Source organism: Diadema antillarum, unplaced genomic scaffold (genome assembly GCF_040938485.1).
Source record: "Diadema antillarum isolate AM-2024a unplaced genomic scaffold, OU_Dant_1.0 seq00000565_RagTag, whole genome shotgun sequence".
Lineage (NCBI taxonomy): Eukaryota > Metazoa > Echinodermata > Echinoidea > Diadematoida > Diadematidae > Diadema > Diadema antillarum.
In genome coordinates this window covers 2,167,051-2,187,747 of record NW_027271504.1, presented here as the reverse complement: position 1 = coordinate 2,187,747, position 20,697 = coordinate 2,167,051, and the positions used below count along the sequence as shown (strand labels likewise).

General features: G+C 38.8%; 1 protein-coding gene across 1 annotated transcript in view; it reads left to right on the top strand.

The window, feature by feature from the left end:
- Positions 1-20,697, top strand: part of LOC139735184 (probable E3 ubiquitin-protein ligase HECTD4) — a 108,295-nt gene that overhangs the window by 65,454 nt on the left and 22,144 nt on the right. Inside the window, exons 26-41 of the mRNA XM_071645944.1 lie at positions 258-454; positions 726-843; positions 1,307-1,427; positions 2,090-2,256; positions 5,913-6,059; positions 6,586-6,733; positions 7,797-7,990; positions 8,636-8,943; positions 9,392-9,554; positions 12,139-12,217; positions 12,714-12,904; positions 13,428-13,563; positions 14,962-15,150; positions 18,253-18,408; positions 19,011-19,186; positions 19,781-20,000. Of these exons, the coding sequence (XP_071502045.1) occupies positions 258-454; positions 726-843; positions 1,307-1,427; positions 2,090-2,256; positions 5,913-6,059; positions 6,586-6,733; positions 7,797-7,990; positions 8,636-8,943; positions 9,392-9,554; positions 12,139-12,217; positions 12,714-12,904; positions 13,428-13,563; positions 14,962-15,150; positions 18,253-18,408; positions 19,011-19,186; positions 19,781-20,000 (2,710 nt within the window). The remainder of the gene's footprint in view (positions 1-257; positions 455-725; positions 844-1,306; positions 1,428-2,089; positions 2,257-5,912; positions 6,060-6,585; positions 6,734-7,796; positions 7,991-8,635; positions 8,944-9,391; positions 9,555-12,138; positions 12,218-12,713; positions 12,905-13,427; positions 13,564-14,961; positions 15,151-18,252; positions 18,409-19,010; positions 19,187-19,780; positions 20,001-20,697) is intronic.

The following is a 20,697-nucleotide window of genomic DNA, read 5'->3' as shown; positions in this document are numbered from 1 at the left end:
TTTCACAGTTAGTGCTGTCAGCTATTGTTGTGATTGGTATTTATGAATGTATTACCTCAAAAGTAATGAAAGACTGGCATTATGTTATAATGGGACTTGTTTACACCTGAAAGTCAAATGCAGTAGGCAAGTTATGTTCATGTGTTCATACTGACTTATGATTATGATGTTGAATATCCAAATGTGTAAGTACTTTTGATGAAGAAAGTCAAAAACAGAATTGCTGTAATCCCTTTTCCTGACCCTCCATTATTTAGAAACCAACTCGGAGAAGAAAGCAGAAAAGCAAAAGACCAGGATGCTACAAAACTGGCAAGAACAGCATCCCTTACTACCGGCATCCTGCAGCGTGCGGAGTCCCTCCTCCAGGTCGCCATGGTGACAGAGGCGGGGGCTCCAAGCATCGCCGGCAGAAGTGTCTTCCAGGGTGTCGATGAGCTTGGCCCTGTGTCGTGTGAGTGATTTGCAATTCAACCGGAGAAATCTTTGCATTTACTATCTTCATCCAGTTGTTGAACAGACTTGAAGAGAAGCACTGTAGAAGAAGAAGTAGAACATTGAACGGCACCAGAGAATTCCCTTGGCAAAATTAATCAGCTGCATGAGAAACCTACGTATATGAAAAGTAAGCCATTTTATTGTCTTTGCATCAATTTGATGTTGCCGCAAAGTGACTTCTTTCATTGATTTGGGGTGTTGTTTTTTTTTCTCTCTCTCTTTTCAAGGGAGTGGAAGTGTGACCTCACAGGCGCCCCCCAGTACTAGTCTCTTCTCCAGGAGTTTATCCATGCCAGCTGATCTCACAACAGCCCGACCCTCCGCCAGTGAAAAGTCATCTGCCAGGTCAGCAGCACCACCAGTTACTTTATTTCTGCTGTTTTACCACAGTTTCTTTGTTACTGGTGTGAAAAAGTTCTTGTCAGTTGGATGACATTTCCATGCAGACGTATGTTCAATTCTCTGAATGATTTAATTCGTAGCCATAAGCAACCTCCTTTGATACATCAAGACATGAATCTGTAATCTATCAGTAATTTCTACTGAAATCACAAGTTTTTTTTAAGAACCTCATTTCAGAGAACGTAGTAATGACTCTGAACTACTGGAAGTGGGAATCCATTCCACTGCTTCATGTTGCCTCTTTATATTCTGTGGGTAAGATGAAACTCCCTCTCCATTTTTTTCCGTCTAGAATTTCAGGAAAAAACAGAATCAAATGAAAGCAACATGATCACTCTTTATGCAGAATACAAGACATGACCTAAAAAAAAAAGATGTGTTTTATTTTCCCTGAATTGTTTTCCAGGATATACCAGATGAGGCGATCACGAAGCAGCGCTTCTGGGAGTCCACCAGAAAGCAAGCAGAATCTCAACCAGCTACTGGACGAACTCTTTGCCTTCATAGGGACCAATGTCCGGCAGGCTGTAAGCAGACACATGTTTCCGTCTGATTGCACTGTGATGCCATGAGAAATAAAGTTGAAGTTATTTGAAACGATGTGAAGTCTTTCTGTATTCAAGACTAATCAGACTCTCTTTTCTACTTTATAGCTAAAACTTAAGATGTGATAAGGACAGAAATTAACCAAATCATGCTCTCTAGGTGTGATTCACTCCTGTATTTACAGTACCAAATGGTTATCTCATATTTCTACTACTAAAACTGATTTTGCTCTTAATTAACGGCAAAGCCCTTTGCATATCTCTACTAGTATGCATTAAGTGCAAGTGGATTTCAAATGATGCAGAAAAATTTTACTTGGTAGGAATGTTTTACCTATAGTGCCATTAACAAAAAACAAAAAAAACAAAAAAAAACCCAGTCAGATATAGCAATCGTACTTAAGAGTTACATGTACATGTGCCAAGGAGCTAACTCCATTTGTATGTGAGTGGTATTGTCTCATGGTTTTTGTAAGTAAAAAGTAGCACCAGAGTAGCTTTGGCATTGGTTCTAATGATCTGTTGTTACCATAACCAACAACCCAGCTACAGACAGAAGATTTAGACGTGTAGAACAAGTAGATTTAGTGATTTTAATTCGTAACCTTTCATCATGCCTTTTAATTGGTGCTTCGGATTTACAGGTGTCCAAGGAAGATTTCTTGTCGGCGGTCAAGGCCCGCCACCGGCGTGGACAATCCAGACAGCAGGCCCTGGTCCATGCCCACCAGCTGATGACCACTGCCGGACACTCGGAGGGCTACGCCCATCTTGTGACCACCGTCACATCAGTACTTCAGCAGGGACCCAGGTGAGGAGATTCCTAGCAATACAGGCTTGTATGTCATGTGATCAATACTGATGGCTTTCATCAGTGTGATAGAATTTCTTCTGGTCTGGTGGGTACCTGTTAAGCCTTTTCATGCTAGGTTTATATTTAACCCTAAAAAGACTGGGCTATTTTGGTAGCTCGAAAGACTGGGGGGCCTAAAGGGCCCCCCCTTAAGATCTCGGCCGTGGATCGCGCGATAGCCGCGGAAATTTGCACAATGGTAGTGTGCAATGTAATCTACAAGATCGTATATTCAAATTTTCCAAAATAGTCTTCTTTTATTTTATTTTGATTAATTATGCTAATTTATGCGAGAAATCAGACTCTTTGATCTGAATCAGTAAATAAAGCTCCAAAAGTGCTCATTTTTGGTCTAATTATTCTTTGTGGCATTCTTAGCAAATGTACTTGAAAAAAAATTCGGTATCAAAATTAATTTCTTATTTATTTTATTGTTTTATGAATTTCTTATGTATTTCTTTGTTTTTTCGACCTTTTGTTTTTGTTGTTTTTTAACAAAATTTGTGGCAGACACTTTTTGAAGCATAATACTCCTAAAACAAATTAATTTTAGCCATTTAGAGTAAAAATAAGCATATTTATATGAACCATGTGAAAAAACTCAATTTGCATTGACTTTGTACACAAAATCACATTTTTTAGCCATTTTCGGCCTCACGTGCATGTACAAAAAGTTACGTAACTTCAGAATCGTACCCCCGGGCGTCACAAATTTGGTGTCAAAATGTGCGGGAAACTCGAAAGAAAAAAGTCATAGAGCATCGCGGCGAGAGCATTGCGTGTTGCAGAGTGATCGCGCGAAATGTTAATGGGGGGGCCTTTTAGGCCCCCCCCCCCCCCCCCCCCAGTCTTTTTAGGGTTAAGGGATATGGAGAAGACACAACTATTTTCCATGAGAAATATCTATGGGATGAAATTCTTCATAATGATTCAAATATTCTTTGCTTTGCCTCTGAATACTGATAAACCTAACATTGTAGTTGCCACTTAATACTAATTTACTTGCATGTGGACAGCAGAAAAATCTCTCAGGTGTTCTCTTTTTATTTAATTATTTTCTTTCTATGGTCACATCACTTGAAAAAAAAATAGCGAGGAATTACAGGTAAATGACTGCCTTGTCCTGTTTTTTTTTTCTCTGTCTCCAGAAGAAAGATGGCACACAGGCAGTATTTCATTGTCCCTGAACGTCCCCTTTTTATGCCTCCGCCACGAAGTGGTGCCGGAGGCATTATGTTTTCGGGTTGTCCGTCCGTCCGTCCGTCCGTCCGTCCGTCCGTCCTTCCGTCCGTCCGTCCGTCCGTCCTTCCGTCCGTCCGTAATGAATTTTGTGGACAGGGTAACTACCAAATCCTTTTGAGGTATCCTAATGAAACTTGGCATGTATGTGTATTAGGGGGTGAAGTTGTGCCTATCAACTTTTGGGTGCACATGCTCAAGGTCAAAGGTCAAAAGGTCAAGGTCAAATGCTTAAAATTTTACTATTTCCCCCATATCTATGCAATGCCTGAAGATATTTTCTTGAAACTTAGTGTATACATGTACTACCCAATTAAGATTCTCTGGTGAAAGTTTGGGGTCATGAGGTCAAAAGGTCAAAGGTCAAAAGGTCAAGTAAAATGTTAAAATTTCACTTTTTTCTCTGTATCTTGGAAATTGTTCAAGGTATCTTCATGGAACATAGTATATATGCATCTACTGACTGGCAGTGGTTATCTAGGGAAATTAGGGTTCATGGGGTCAAAGGTCAGGGGTCAAAGGTCACGGGTAATACTTCAAAATTTTATTATTTTCCTTATATTTATGCAATGCCAGCAGGATTTTTTGTTTTAAAACTTGATGTATGCATGTATAACCCAATAGAGATTCTCTGGGATTTTTTTTTTGCCAAGAAGGTCAAAGGTCAAAAGGTCAAAGATCAAGTGAAAGTGCTGAACTTACTTCTTTCTCCATATCTCGGAAGTGGCTCAAGTTATCTTGAAACTTAGTACATGCTGAATTTATGTATGTTCTGCCTGACAGTGATTCTCTTATGAATCAAAGGCCAGATGAAAATGATAACAATTTACTGTTCAATACAGAAATTGCGCTTTTTCTCCATACCTTGAAAATTACTCAGTGCATAAACTTATGAAATGGTCAAAGTCAAGTTAAAGTTCTTAAATCCCCAAATACATGCTCTCTTATTCATCCAATTAAACATAGGTCAAGGAAGGTAAACATTCAATACATTTGTGACAAACATGTCATTTTAATATTTTGCCAATTTTGTGAAAATGTAATCACACATTGTCCACATGTACTATAGACCTATTAGGAGAACCATGCATTATGGCGGAGGCATACCAGTCGCCATAGCGACATTTCTAGTCTGATTTACCATTAATTGCACTGTATGAGGGCATTGCAATACAATACAACTGTGTAATATTCATTTTGTAATGATCATGTCTATGAAAGATTAGAAGCTTTATCTGGAGAAGGTCTATGGTATTTCATATACAGGATACATCTTGGCTGACATGAAATCTTGCATGGGTGCTGCCACCTAATATGTTTTAAAGATACATACTGGTAGTATGTTTTGTTTTGTGTTGTACAATAAGAAGGAAGCAGGATGTTTATTTTTCGCTGAATTGTGAATGAGCATGTTTAATATTTTGCAGTCATTGTGTTTATAAGCAAAACTGATACACTATTTACCTTCAATATGTTATTCACCTTCAATATATGTTTAATTTTTTTCCCGTCCCTCAAAGTGATTTTTTTTTTTTCATCTACAGAGGGTAGCATTCATGATACTAGTTTGGAAAACAAGGGAATAATTTTTGGTTAGAATGTCATTCTTCTCGTTATCCATATCAAAGGGAACGTAAACCCAAAGAGCAATGTGGATTGAGTGAAAGCAGTAACATTAGTAGAACACATCAGTGAAAGTTTGAGGAAAATCGGGCAATCAATGCAAAAGTTATTAATTTTTAAAGTTTTGGTGTTGGAACTGCTGGATAAGGAGACTACTAGAGGTTATGACGTATGAGAGGACTACAACATGAAGAAAATATAAAGGGAATTCAATAGAAATTCATTTTTCATGAAAATTACACATTCCATCAACTTGATACTGACATACATGTATGTTAGGGTACCACTTATTCTCCCTGTTTTCTGAAAGCGGTTAGTCAAGTACTCTTTCATTTTGCTATAAAAGTGATTTTTGTGGAATTACTTTTATATTTTCTTTATATTGTTGTCCACTCATACGTCATAACCTCTAGTAGTATCCTCATCCACCGGTTCCAACACCAAAACTTCAAAAATTCATAACTTCTGCATTGATTGTCCGATTTTCCTCAAACTTTCACTGATGTGTTCTATTAATGTTAATGCTTTTACTCAATCCACATTGCTCTTTGGGTGTGCGTTCCCTTTAAGTAGCAATGCTTCATTCTCATTTCACTTGTTTCTAGATGAGCATCAGCACGAAATTATTTCTGGATAGCAATTGTCCAACTCAGACTGCCATTGCTCAACAGAAATGAGCATTTTCTCTGAATGATGTACAGTAACAAGTTCCCCCAATCTAAGCCTCTGTTTAATGCCATTCCCTGATACAGGATTGAGGATTTGGTGTGTGGAGGCTTTGTGGAGACTGTCAGGCAAGCCTTTGCAGACGCCATGACAGCCATCGTACAGCTGGCCACGTGCCATCCAACGGACAGCGCCTACAGCATCGGACTTCTCTGTACCATTCCCTATACCAGGTGAAAACCAGCTATGGGTCTAAATGCTGTGTAGACTTGTACATCTCATATACAGTTAGTCAACCTCGCCAAAGTCAACCTCACATAGTCAAAATATTGGTCGAAGAAAAAGTCTAACAAAAATTCTATTCTGGATGAAAATGAGCATGTGATAATTCCAGTCTGTAGGTTGAAATTCATCCAAGTCGAGGGATTTTCTCCCATTCAATTTGGGTGAGGTTGACTGTATAGTAATCATACCGTATTTCATAATTTCTGTGACTTGTAGAAAATATTTCTGACTTTTATCAGTGGATAGTGCAAAAGTCACTTCTGAGTTAAAAATCTCATAAGAAGCCTTTGCAAATTGTGGCACTACATATGAAATTGCTTGTAACATCTTGTGCAAGATGTGTTCATCCCTGATCACTATATTTAGATTTGCAATCATCGTGTGTGCTGATTTATGGCAATTATGTACAAATTTGTAAGTACTACTGTGGTATTCAGTGTGTGTCAAGGTTTTCCACTTGTATTTTCTTCGCAGGAGTGAAGAGAAGTGTCTTGTAGACAGTCAGTTGGTCAGCCTACTGGACAGACTCTGCAGTCTTGGTCACTCGGTCGGTCAGCCCTCGCGGCCAGAGACGCAGTCCAGTGGTCAGAGAGTGTCTGCCCTAGCCTGGGCAGGATTTCAGGTGAGACCATAATGCCACGCCTCAAAGGATCTGTCATGAATAATGCAGTAAAACTTTGCCCATAAATGTTCATGAGAATTGTAAGTGCTGTATATCTGATGAAGTCACTTGTAATGATGGCTATGGCATTATTTTGTGTACTGGCAGTTGATGAATTATGCATTTGTTGGTCCCAAGTTTGACGGAGGGGAAGAATGATTAAAAAAACCCACCAAAACAGCTAGAATCGAAAAGGCCCTCATAGCCCTTCAGACAGCTAGTTAATCATTCATTATGCAAAACATTGTTTGGTTGTTTTTATCTCAAGGGTATATCTTGCAAAAGCAAAGTATTATTGTTTTTTGTTAGTGTTTTTGTGTGTTGACATTCATTAGAGAATCATTGTAAGGAATACAGTAAGTGGAAAATTGAGCAAAGAAAATGGGATTCCATCGGGATTCGAACCTGAGACCTCCGGATTGCTAGCCCTGTGCTCTACCGACTGAGCTGTAGAAAGCCCTAGTTCAGTGTTCGTCCCAGAAACCCTAAATTCTCAATGCTCGAATTGTCAGAAGCTATAGCAGTGTGTTTGTGTGTGACACACACGTACACACTTGAACCTGGCATCCGGAGGTCTTGGGTTCGAATCCCGATGGAATCCCAATTTTTTTTTCTCAATTTTTCCACTAATCAATATTATTCATTTCTGGTCAGTTTTTCTGTTTGCGTTTGTTGAATACAGTAAGTGTTAGGTTAGCATGGAAAGATGAAGGTATGATAACTTCACATCGACAAAATGAGAAGTAAGCCTACTCTGTTTCTAGGAGGAAACCCAGTAGTGGTTTCCCATCTGGGAGACAATATATGGTGCATTTGTGTCAGAGAGAGCAATATCTTTTCAAGATGGCAAATTTGCAAATCTCGCCGCAAATATCAGTGGACTCGCGCAAATAGAAAACTACAAAATATACTACAGCACTTTGTGATATTCCATAACTGAATTTATTGGGGATTAGTTAAATATTATTACACAGGGCAGACCATGATAGTTATGTTACGTGCTGATCTATTTTCATCATGTCAGGTCCTTGCAAATCGATGTGTGTCATGGGAGACAGATGACATATCCCACAATGCACTGGGACATGCCGGACTTGCCCGCCAGGTGTCCCTGCTGCTGACCAATCACCTAGCTCGCGCCACGGAGACCTGTGGTAATGAGGCGGCGGGCAGCGAAGCCCTTCAAGAGGTTCTCAGTCTACTCAACAACCTTTCAAGGTGATGAAACTTTCCAACCATTGTATGTGCCCATACTCCTTTACAAATTTGTATGTGTGTATGTATGCATATACTAGGCACATTTCATTTCAATAGATACTCTTACTTGTAGTCTGTTCAGTTATCTGTCAAGACAATTGAATTAAATTCACATTTAATTTCAGTGGAAACTCTTGCATATAGTCTGCTCAATAATCTCAAGACAACAAATATTCTGAAAAACTGAACACATTCTCTCCTGTGTGCTCTTACATATTTGTGTGTGATACTGTCTGTATGATTTCCATTTGTGTGTACTCGCTCTTTTAAAACCTAAATATATTGGCATGGTTCTCATACTATTCTATTAAATATCTAATGGATACAAGAAAAATGCTTGTTCATATGCATCACTCATTTTTGGCTGTTTAGATATATATATATATATATATATACATATATATTTTTTTTTTTGGGGGGGGGGAGTCTTATATACTTTTTTTTTGAAAGGCAAGAGTAAATCTTATGTTAAAATCCTTCAATTTGATTTTTTTTTTTTTTTTTTGCTGTAACTTTAAATTGTTAAAGGAATATGATGGCATACACCCTCCAGACAAAATTATTTAGACAGACTGTTTCAATATCCCTCCATCCACATGTGTGCAGGAGTCGCATGGGGCGTGCTATCCTCAGCCAGCCAGCCTGTGTCTCCAAGCTCCTGTCTCTCCTCCTGGACCAGCGCCCCTCCCCCAAACTGGTCCTCATCATCCTCCAGCTCTGTCGCGTGGCTTTGCCCCTCATGAGCGCTCAGGACTGTGCCCACGTACGCCTGCCGGTGTGGGGGTCGGAGCTGGCCACACCCGGCGCCGGCGCGACTTCCGACGGGGGAGATGGAACATCGGTTGCCGACGGCGATCCACCAGCCCGCATCGCCAGCCTTCTCCTGGCTAAGCTTGGAGACTGTGTGGTGCCAGGTGAGCTGGTTCAAAATTTTATTTTGATGTCCTGCCTGTTTGCTGAAAAAAAAAAATGTCTTGTGACAGTTTAGAATTCCATTACAACTTTGTCCTAGTATCTGGAAGGAATTAGCAGTGTTTCCCCTTTCATCCAAGAATGGACAGAGTCACAAATAGTTTGTAAAAGGTTCATTTTATGTATTAAAAAAGGTGTAATGTGTTAATGTGATCCTCATATGCATTTACACAGTAAAGACTCTTGTACAAAGTGCAGCTTTGATTTTAGGTCAGAAGCATATTTAAGTACACTAGTGGAGATACATTTTTTTGATCTTCAAGTTGAATGAAATGTGTAAGTTGTGACCGTTTAATCAACCAACTCTTGCCACATGTTGCATTTTCTTATGATGCCTGGGAAACTGAAACCTTTCCTCACAACTCTCTTCCCCCTTTGTATCCTCCAAAGGCTGCCAGACCATGCTGGCCCCTGAGCAGCTCGGTCACTTCCCGTCCAGCAGCTTTGTGCCCAGCCGTGAGGATGACCTCGAGGACCAGGACGGCAGACTGTCGGTATTCCTCCACAAGAGGGAGGACCAGACTTCAAGGGAGGTGATCCAGGCACTGCTCAGGTGAGGACCAGAGGGGAAAGGGTCTGGCTTTAGCAGGTGTATGCTTTTTATGCCTCCGCCACGAAGTGGTGCCGGAGGCATTATGTTTTCGGGTTGTCCGTCCGTCCGTCCGTCCGTCCGTCCGTCCGTCCTTCCGTCCGTCCGTAATGAATTTTGTGGACAGGGTAACTACCAAAACCTTTTGAGGTATCCTAATGAAACTTGGCATGTATGTGTATTAGGGGGTGAAGTTGTGCCTATCAACTTTTGGGTGCACATGCTCAAGGTCAAAGGTCAAAAGGTCAAGGTCAAATGCTTAAAATTTTACTATTTCCCCCATATCTATGCAATGCCTGAAGATATTTTCTGGAAACTTAGTGTATACATGTACTACCCAATTAAGATTCTCTGGTGAAAGTTTGGGGTCATGAGGTCAAAAGGTCAAAGGTCAAAAGGTCAAATAAAATGTTAAATTTTCACTTTTTTCTCTGTATCTTGGAAATTGTTCAAGGTATCTTCATGGAACGTAGTATATATATGCATCTACTGACTGGCAGTGGTTATCTAGGGAATTTAGGGTTCATGGGGTCAAAGGTCAGGGGTCAAAGGTCAAGGACAATACTTCAAAATTTTACTATTTTCCTTATGTTTATGCAATGCCAGCAGGACTTTTTTTTTAAACTTGATGTATGCATGTATAACCCAATAGAGATTCTCTGGGATTTTTTTTTTGCCAAGAAGGTCAAAGGTCAAAAGGTCAAAGATCAAGTGAAAGTGCTGAACTTAATTCTTTCTCCATATCTCGGAAGTGGCTCAAGTTATCTTGAAACTTAGAACATGCTGAATTTATGTATGTTCTGCCTGACAGTGATTCTCTTATAAATCAAAGGCCAGATGAAAATGATAACAATTTACTGTTCAATACAGAAATTGCGCTTTTTCTCCATACCTTGAAAATTACTCAGTGCATAAACTTATGAAATGGTCAAAGTCAAGTTAAAGTTCTTAAATCCCCAAATACATGCTCTCCTATTCATCCAATAAACATAGGTCAAGGAAGGTAAACATTCAATACATTTGTGACAAACACGTCATTTTAATATTTTGCCAATTTTGTGAAAATGTAATCACACATTGTCCACATGTACTATAGACCTATTAGGAGAATCATGCATTATGGCGGAGGCATACCAGTCGCCATAGCGACATTTCTAGTTTATGTTGTCATTGAATGCCCCAAAATACTCCAAAAACAAATTGGGAAACACTAATTGCCAGAATTAACAAAGGTGATTTAAATCACGTCCATGGTTTAGATTTAGTCCATGGACTAAAACAAGTGTCAATTATATGTACTTTGCACATGTGCATGTTAGTGCAGATACATTTGTTATTGGATGTCCATTGGCATTTCGGATCTGTCAAGCACATTTAAAGGGACTGTACAGTACTGGTTGAGGCAGGGATTCATGTTTTGAACATTCCTAAGTGAGATAATGAAAAGCCTCTTATGAAATATGAAAGAGCATGTAATTTTAAGAAGGATTCAACGTTTATCTGATGAAAATTGGTTTTCAAATGGCTGAGATATCCAAAAAAGTGCTAATAATAAAAGGCGACATGCCCCAACTTTATTAGTATCTCTTTGTTTCACCTTGTTTTTGGATATCTCAGCCATTTCAAAACCGATTTTCATCGAATAAACTTTTGAAACCCCTTAGAACCGCATGCTCTTTGACATCTCATAGAGTGGTTTCTGAATATCTCTCAAAACGTTAACAGCTAAATCTTCACCTCGACCAGAACTGTACACACCCTTTAAGCAGATGATATTTTCATAATCCATGGACTAAATTTAAACTACCCACATGGATTGCAGCTAACAAGTATTTTGAAAAGGATGGAGAATGCCATATATAGCTTCTGCATGCAACTTTGAGTAGAGGATGTTTGGAAAAGGATTTTGACTAAAGTGATCTTTGGCTAGTTTACACTCTTGAAATCATTGGTCTCTTGTCAGAATATACAGGCTGAAAATGTTGTTTCTACATACTTACATGTATTTCATGTGGCAACAGACTGATGGTACAAAGAACTGTAGATATTACACAGTGTATAAACACAATTTCAATTTAGTTCAGTTCAATTCAATAATGGTCTAAATGTAATACTTGCATCACAACTACAAAAACTGTATTATGCATGGTTTACATTTAAAAGAGATAACGTTAAAATGGATTACAACGCAAGTTTGACAGGCATACCCTCACAAACACTTTGACACAGGCACATACACATACATATACACAAATACATGTACATACCAGCAAACAGATGCAGTGACACCTTAATTTGAGTGTTGAGTGTGTAGGCTGTGATACTTGTTACATGAGAGCAAAAACTTGACTCCTATCGGATGCAGGTGTGAATGAATGTTACTCATAGGATGGAAATATTTCAGCCCAACAAAAGTCACTTCATGCACAAACATCATTTGAAACAACCCCCACCCCCCCCCCCCCCAAAAAAAAAAAAAAAAATGTGAGACTACTGAAATATTGTGTGCCCTTTTGTCAAATTTCCTTTTTTCTTTTGGTCTGAACAGCTCGGAGGGCCGACCATTCCGTCTGGGGAGCGGTGCAAACATGGAGAAGGTCTTGCGAATGGATCGCAATATGCATACTGTAAGGAGCAATTTTTTTTTTTTTTTTTAATTTGTTCCTGTTTTTCTGTAACACTGCTCATTTGTATGTGATGTGGAAAAAATATGCTAGAAAAGGCAGAACTTTCAGCTTTATCAAGCTTACTGCCGTTTTATCATATAAGTCTGTAGAGTATTATTCCAATTGACAGTATGTGACTATTTCTTAGAGGCTTCTTGCCTTCCAATCAAATTAATGTCACATTTCATGGTAAATCTATCTGAACAAATATTATGTGCAATAAGACATGAAAACTATTCCATCCTTGATCTTTTTATCACCCATGTCACTGTTTGTCAGACTATGAATATTGAAGCTATTTAGTAATTAATTACGATAGAAATGTGCTGTGCATGGCTGTCATGTCAAATGTGAACAATTTCAAAGTTGTGAACAAACTTTAGGAAGAATATATGTATAATACCCACAGTTGTCAGAAGCATTCCAAAATTTAATCCCAGTGGCCTTTGCTTCACAGATGGGTAAGGCTGAACTCTTCACCGAAGATGCAGCCACAGCCATCCAGAAGGCAGGCAAGCTGGCCCAGTCTGGCTTCATTGTTAGCGTCGGTGCTCCGGTGGAGGTTGCCGACCCAGAGAACAGCAACAAGGAGAAGTTGAAACTGACTGCTGAGGCAGTCTGTCGGGAGAAGAATGCTGAACTAGCTAGGTGAGCCAATGAGTTTGGATTTATAGACTTTTTGCAACCAGTATTTAGTGTTGGTGAATATGTCATACAGAGTTTCAAAATATTCTTGGATGAAAAGACTATCTTTGTATTTGTTGTTTGAAAGTTTTGCTTGGTGATGTGAATGAGGAAGGGAACATCTTTTTATCTTTACTATCTTTTTTTTTTGTTCCTTGTATGAAAATGCAAGCATATAAAGATCATTACATTACAGCCAGTTTTGAGCAAATATTCCTGATTGCTTTTGGCAAGATATCCAGAATTTTTTTTTATAAGATGATGATAATTATAAAGCTATATGAAATTATAATGCAATGCAAAAGACGTGGTTTTGTTGTCCCCGGGTTTTGAGTAAGAAAGTGCTTGTGACTGTTCTCCACCATGACCGAGGAATAAAGGCTCATGTATTATGATTTAGCCTGGACTTTAAAAAAGTCTGATTTGATGAATTCACATGGAAATGCAATAAATTCACTCAGTGCATTTTTCTAATGTGACCTTCCAGAACCGACCCCGTGCGACCTTTCATCAGTGGGCACGTTGCCAACAGCATGGCCTCGGAGGTCATCGCCCTGATGCACAGCCTCCTGACGGCACCGGAGTCAAACACGGCGGAGATCTGGGCATCGGCTGTGGAGAGGGTAGGTCAATGTTCTTCCCTTGCCTTGGTTATCGCGTCAATACCCCCCAAAAGCTTGTGAATGGAGTACAAAGTCTGAAGGTCTTTGAACTTGCGATCTGTTTGGAGTATGTGGTACAGTGAACTTCTGTATTAAGTTCCTTGTGATCATGAATGTTTTTGTTATGGGTGTTTTTCTATTCCCTAGTAGGGTGCCAAAGACCTTCATGCTGCATGTTTTCTTTAAGTGTGTGGGGGATTGTTTATTTTTATTTTTTGAAGGAATATGTTTGCTATGTGTGACTTCAGTGAGAGAATATTCAAAAATGTTTGATGTGTTTTGAGCTTCATATCCCCGCAGAGACAAAATTTTTACCTGCTGCCAAACACAGCAGGAGTTGGAGAATTTCTCTTTGTGCACAACTCATTGCAAATCATTGTTAAAATGCAGTGATTGGGCAATGACAAGGTTTGAAATTCACCCATATGGGAAGGGTGCACAGTAACCCCCATTCCCCCCCCCCCTCCACATTGTTGTGGTAAGTTTTGCAGAATCTAAGATTTTCCATTTATGACTTCTTTTTGTCAGACTCTTGTATGCAATTTTTTTTATGCCCATATTTTGTTGTGATTGACTGTGCTGATAGGATCTTTTCTTCTTTTTTTTTTTCTACATGGTGTATTCCCGCAATTGATATGATCTGAATGTATAGATGTATTTGAACCTAACCACTTAAAGGACAAGTTCACCTTCATAGACATGTGGGTTGAGTGAATGCAGTAATATTTTTAGTAGAACACAACTGTGACAGTTTGAGGAAAATTGGACAATCCGTTCAAAAGTTATGAATTTTTGAAGTTTCTGCTCAGTCATGGCTGGATGAAAAGACTACTGTAGCTTGTGATGTCACATGTGTACAACGATATAAAGAAAGAATAAAGAAAATTAAACATATTTCCATTTTTCTCACGTAGCAAAAGAACACTCAACTTCTCTCTTTTAGAAGGCAAGGGGAATAATATTACCCTTAATATACGTCAGTAACAAGTCGAAGAAATGTGTACTTTATTCAAAATGTAAAGTTTTGTGAAATTCTCTTTTTATTTTCCTTATATCGTTGTATGCATGTGACATCATACACTAGTAGTCTTCTCATCCAGCAGTGACTGCGCAGATACTCAAAAAATTCATAATTTTGAACAGATTGTCCGATTTTCCTCAAACTTTCACTGATGTGTTCTACTAATATTGCTGCATTCTATCAATCCTTATGTATATGAAGGTGGACTTGTCCTTTAACTATTCCCAGCCTGTCACTGACAACCTGTAAAAGCCCATTTTGGGAAGAGTAATAAGGTGTTTACACCAGATTTATGGTAAGTATGTAATTTCGTTTCCCTTTCCCTGTGTCCTTGATAGGTCCTGTCACATGCCCTGGACCAAGTACCAGCCATTGTCTCCTCTCAGGCCAGTCACTTGGCCCTCCTGGCCTCCCAGCCCCAGGGATCATCCGTTGATCAACTCCTCTCCACATGCCGCCAAGTGGTGGCAGCATTCTGCGCACTTGGCGGCTTTCAGGATTGTGTCAAGACGGGAGCTACAGCAGAGGTACTTTCATTCATTTGTTTTTTTTCCATCTCCAACAGAACTTGTAAATACAACTGTTTTTGTTTTCACATAAAATATAAGTACATTGTACATAATGTCAATATTATGATAAACAACATTTATGGATATACAAAAGAAAAAGCACAAAGAACATTCTGAAGTTTGAAAGATGCAGGAGATGGGGAGGAATGCTGAAAAAGCAATGCTTGTAGGGTGCGTTCCCCCCAAACATAGTAGAACAATTATACATATCATATCATTGATCTTCTACTTTGTACATGAAACTAATTCACAAAATGAATTACATGAACTACGAATAAAAACCTAACTAGCCCAAGACAAGCACCCAGACAAATCCAAACACTAAGTCGCTGTCATGCAGAAGATAGAACAGGAGAGAAGAGAGAGATGAAGATGAACTGATAACATGATTGGAAAATAGGAGAAAAAAAAAAACAATGTCGATTGTGAAGACAAGAAGTGATGAGTGAACAGAGCCCCTAAGCCACACACATAACATTAGAGAAAAAATGAAATTGAGTATTCCAGGTACTTACTTTCTCCACAAGCATTATAAAAGCCAACTTTAAAAATATCCAAACTAATATACATGTACATGTACATGTTCATGTACACATATATGACATATTCTTGACACGATTCACCAACTACAATTGTACATTTTTATAAATAATGTTGTCTTTCACTACATACTTAATCAAACAATGCAATATTTTGATGTGGCAAGTTTTTATTTGATTACAATAGTAAGTTTTCAGATTTTTGCAACCGTGAAACTGGATGTTATTCTCACTCTCTGTCATTCCATTTGTGCTTTGCCAATGTAATATCTGTCTACAAATCTTATTGCAATTCCACAGCTTTGTGCAGTTTGTAGACAAACAATATCTTTTCCCAGTTCTGCTTGTTTTGAAAGTAAATTAACCCGTTTAGGATGGGCTGATTTAGATAGACTGCACATTTCCCATAGACACTTGCCCGAGTATACTCGGGACTCATCCTCAATGGGTTAAAGTAAAATGCAATCTCTCATAACATCCTACTTACCTGTTTGCAGAGTTCATGACTCATTTGTTTATTGCATTCCAAACTCCAGGTGCATAATGTCCATTCTCCCACCCCACCCTGTTTATACAATGTACCTAAGGCAGAGTAAATGCCAAACAAACAGTATCATTGTAGATTGCAGTCACCCCTTGGACAAAGAAAATCACACCTTGGATAAAGAAAATCAATAATATTGATTTGTAACTCCTCATTCTTCTTTTGTTGTGAAGAAGATTATTATAACTGTTATTTGTGACCACCTGTTTAATTGTTTTCTCATTGTCAGGGTGAAGAAATATACAACTTTGTTTTGTACATATTTGACAAACAACATCTTAGGGCAAGTTTGAAGGTTAATAAACTTATGTGTGTAAGATGTCAACAACTTGGCTAGAGCTTCTCATAGGCCATGTACACATGGTCACCCTATTATCGATGATAGGCTAAAGCGAATTAGTTTTTCACTGTGAGTTGCATTCATGTTGTGCTTACTATTGATGATGGTACTCATTGTTAACCAGCATTGATATATGGAAGTGCAGTGCACTGTGTGCAATGATCCCCATTTCAGGCATGCCAAGCATTTGCCCAAAACCTCCCTGGTATTAATACAGTAATTAAATGTGTTCATTTACCAGAAGTAATTCAGCACTCACAGACATCTAGCTAAACAGTGAGCTTATTGTTGACTATGTTTACATGGGCCCACTAACTGTAGTGCTTCTCAGGGGGTGCTCTCGTCATAGAGCAACATGCACCCTGACTGCAAGATTTCTTGTGGGTAGGAGCATTGGATAACTCTGAGTTAGCTAACCGCGACTTATGTTCACATGGAACCTAGCTTTATTTAGGGACCCTTAGGGCTCCATAGTCATCAAAGTTAGCGAACTCCAAGATAATTTAAAGTTCAGGCAGCTCTTTTGTGAACCAAACTATGAACTGTGCATTGTATGAACAGGAATGCCAAGTAAACAGAGTATTGATGTAGATTGCAGTCACTCATCAGATACAAAAACAAATCAATAATATGGATATTTTTAGCTGCTCTTTCTTTTGTTGTGAAGAAATTAATCATGAATTTGTAACTGTTATAACCAACCACCTGTTCAATTGTTTTCTTATTGTCTTTCTGAAAGAAATATACAACTTTGTTTTTTGCATATTTGACAAACAACTTTCTCAAGCAAAGTTTAAAGATTAATGATCTGATATGAGTAAGAGGTCAACAACTTTTACTGAATCAAAGACAGGGCCAATTTTATACCACAAATGTCTGATATGCCAGTATGGTACATATAGAGTGTATTTAGAGTGCCTTTATTCGTTCATAGTTTGTACTCTTCTTCAGAAGTTATGACAGAATTATCAGAATATACTGTATACGCTGTTATTTTCGCGTACAGATATTTTCGCAAATGACGAAGTGATAGACATTTTCGCGAGATGTTGTTTTCGTGAATTGACTTCGACGCTTACGTTAATGCTGTATCAACAAAACGCATGGAGGCATTTTCGTGTGTTGTTAAATTCGCGATCCAACTGTGATTCGCGAAATTCGCAAAAATTAAACCCTCTCGAAAATAACAGCTTACACATTATAAGAGACTGAATGCAAAGGTCTTTAATAGGTCCAGACAGCTGAAAGTTTGAACAGCTGTTTAAAAACAAAGTTGAATATAAGAGTGCTATTCTGTGGAGACATACAAAATTCTTGTGTTCTCAACTTGGTGTTTGCAGTTTCATGCTTCATATCTTTGTGATTACATTATGCAATATGTGGCTGTGTAATTGTTGACCGATTTTGTTTTTCTTGCCAGTATTCAAGTGGCATAGCTGGACACTAAAGGAATCATGTAGTTTTTCAATTTTAGCAGGAAATTAAGTTAGTGATGAACAGTTTGCCCTGAAAAAAAAATAAATAAGAATATCTGATTACCCAAGAATACTTTATTTTTTCCCATGTCGGAGCTAAGTTAATTCGGGTTGAGCTGCAAGACTCTTTGCTCATTTGAGATATTTTTCATGTGTGCCCAGATTGTTGGTGAGGGATGCACTCCCATTGAGGTCCAGGTTCTGACCATCTCAGAGCATCAGGGTGTGGCATCCGTCTCCATCAAGGATGCAGATGTTCCCAAGATCAGCAACCCAATGGATGTTTCCGTGGCCCGACTCCAACCTCCCAAAAATATAGTAAGATAAATTTTCTTTGCTATTCTCGAAGGAATGGAAACTGTATTGATTTTTATGCAATATGTGCTTCACATCTTCAGTGTCTGTCAACACACTTCTATCCCAAATACTGTAAAACCAGAAATTTTCATGTGTATGAAACAGTTTTGTGAGGATCCAAAATTTGCAAAAGTAGAATGCATGTGAAAGTGTTTTTGTCTACACAGCACATTGACTGCCAATGGCAATTCCCTTAAGCTTAGAATACCATTGGCTCCAATTCACGAAAGTTTCACAATTTCCAGTAACTTTTCTCTTCCTTTTAATGTTAGTGAGTGTGTCAGTCATTGTGAAATTTAAAGAAAGGAGATTGTTCCCAGGCCTTTAAAGTTATGAGGTATAAATCCCAGTAGGCATTGAGCTACATCTGCAAGATGAGAGGTTGCAAAATCATTGCTGCAATGTATTATAAAGTCTCAAACTCAAAAACATCATTCACATAGTTTTGAATGGAATTCCCTCAACTGTACAAGAAGAATAACCTTTAGAAAAGGCATTTCTTGGTCTTGTTTTTTTTTTTCTGCTCAACTAACTGACTACATCTCTTTTCACCTGTCCCAAAGGTGCTTCCCCTGCAGCAGCTGTCGATCACAGAAAAGCTGGTCTCTGCCCTCCACAGCCTACTGCTACCACCGGAGGGGAAAGGGGCGTGTCCCATGCTAGTACCTCTCCCGGCTGTTGGGGATGGGAACAGCCAGGCCATGGCAACCTGCAGGGTCCTGGCTGAGATCAGCAGCAGGTATGGATATGAGGTCATTGTAACAGCCTCGTCTATTTCTATGGTTGAACAGGTTTATTGTTAATAGTCCCACCAATTCAAATTCCTGTTGTCTACATCTGTTGTCCTACAGACTTGTCTTTCTGCTTTTGAAATGGTTGGAGTCTAGTTATATTCACCCTGAGGTTATGTATTTTTATGTACTTCTTACATGCTATTGTTTACTTAAAATATTCTTCCCTTATATTTTGTGTCATGATTGTTTATAGAAAAAAAAAAGTGAATTGATTAAATTTACAGGGGGGAAAAAAGAAAAAGAACTGATCAACAGCATAAATATTCTGCATTGTATTCAGAATAACTGTCCACTATCACAGTGCCATTTCCTGCATTTTTAAATGGGTGCAATGTACTGCAGTATTTTCATTTTGAGTATGAAACCTCAGCAGAGAGTAAATACTGCAGTCAAATATTTATGGCATGTCAAGCATAGAGTAATGTTGGGTATGAACTCCTATGAAGTTTGAAAGCCTCACAGAAAGTTCCTGCAGTAAGCTGGTGTTACCACTAGAATTTTTCTTTTGTGTGTTTGTGTGTGTTTTCTCCCTGCGACAGAGCATGCGCTGTTCTGGCCCACCACATGACAGATCAGGCCTTTGCCAATGAGTTTGTGCGGCAGACCAATCTGCCGCTGGAGGTGCTCAAGTCGCTCTCCCAGCAGTGCGGGACCGGGGAGAGGCAGCCAGTGGTGGCGGCCCAGTGTGAGAGGCTGCGCATGTTGTACCGCGACTGCGCCAGACCCCCCACCCCACCGGCCAAGCAGACCTCTTCTAGTGTGAGTCACTTTTCATGTCATCATCTTCTACTTCTTACATTCTTCTCCTTCTCCTCCTCCATCTTCTTCTTGAATGAATGAATAAAGGAAGGAAGGAATGGATGAATTAAGGAATTGATGAATCCATTATGCAATGTAATAATAATCATTGTACACCTGTACAGTCTTCTTCTTCATCATCATCATTGTCTTCTTCCTCTTCTTCTCCTTCTTCTTCTTCTTCTTCTTCTTCTTCTTCTTCCTCTTCTTCTTCTTCTTCTTCTTCTTCTTTTTCTGCTTCTTTTCCTTCTCTTTGATGATATGCATTTCAAGATTTTATGATCCTTTGAGATGGTATTGATGTTTGTGCATCATAAAAGCAACAAAAGTGCAGTGATTCATTTGCAAGTGGTTCACTAAGAAAACAGTCGAAATTCAGGTGTAGTATTTATCTGCAACAGTCCCTACTCAATGTCACTGTCACAATCAGTGTTTATTTGGAGTGTTTGGAGGCTCTGTTGGCTCTTTGTCTGCTGGATTTACACGGCATGTTTTTCCATTTGACATCAAAATTAATTTTATTCTCAGTTGAAGTATGTATAGGGGGTAATTTACAAATAGATGCCTTCATTGTGACTATTCATTTTGGCTGATGGTACAAATTCTTAGGAACTGTAATATTACATGTAATTGCAGTTTATCAAGTGTACAGTAATGA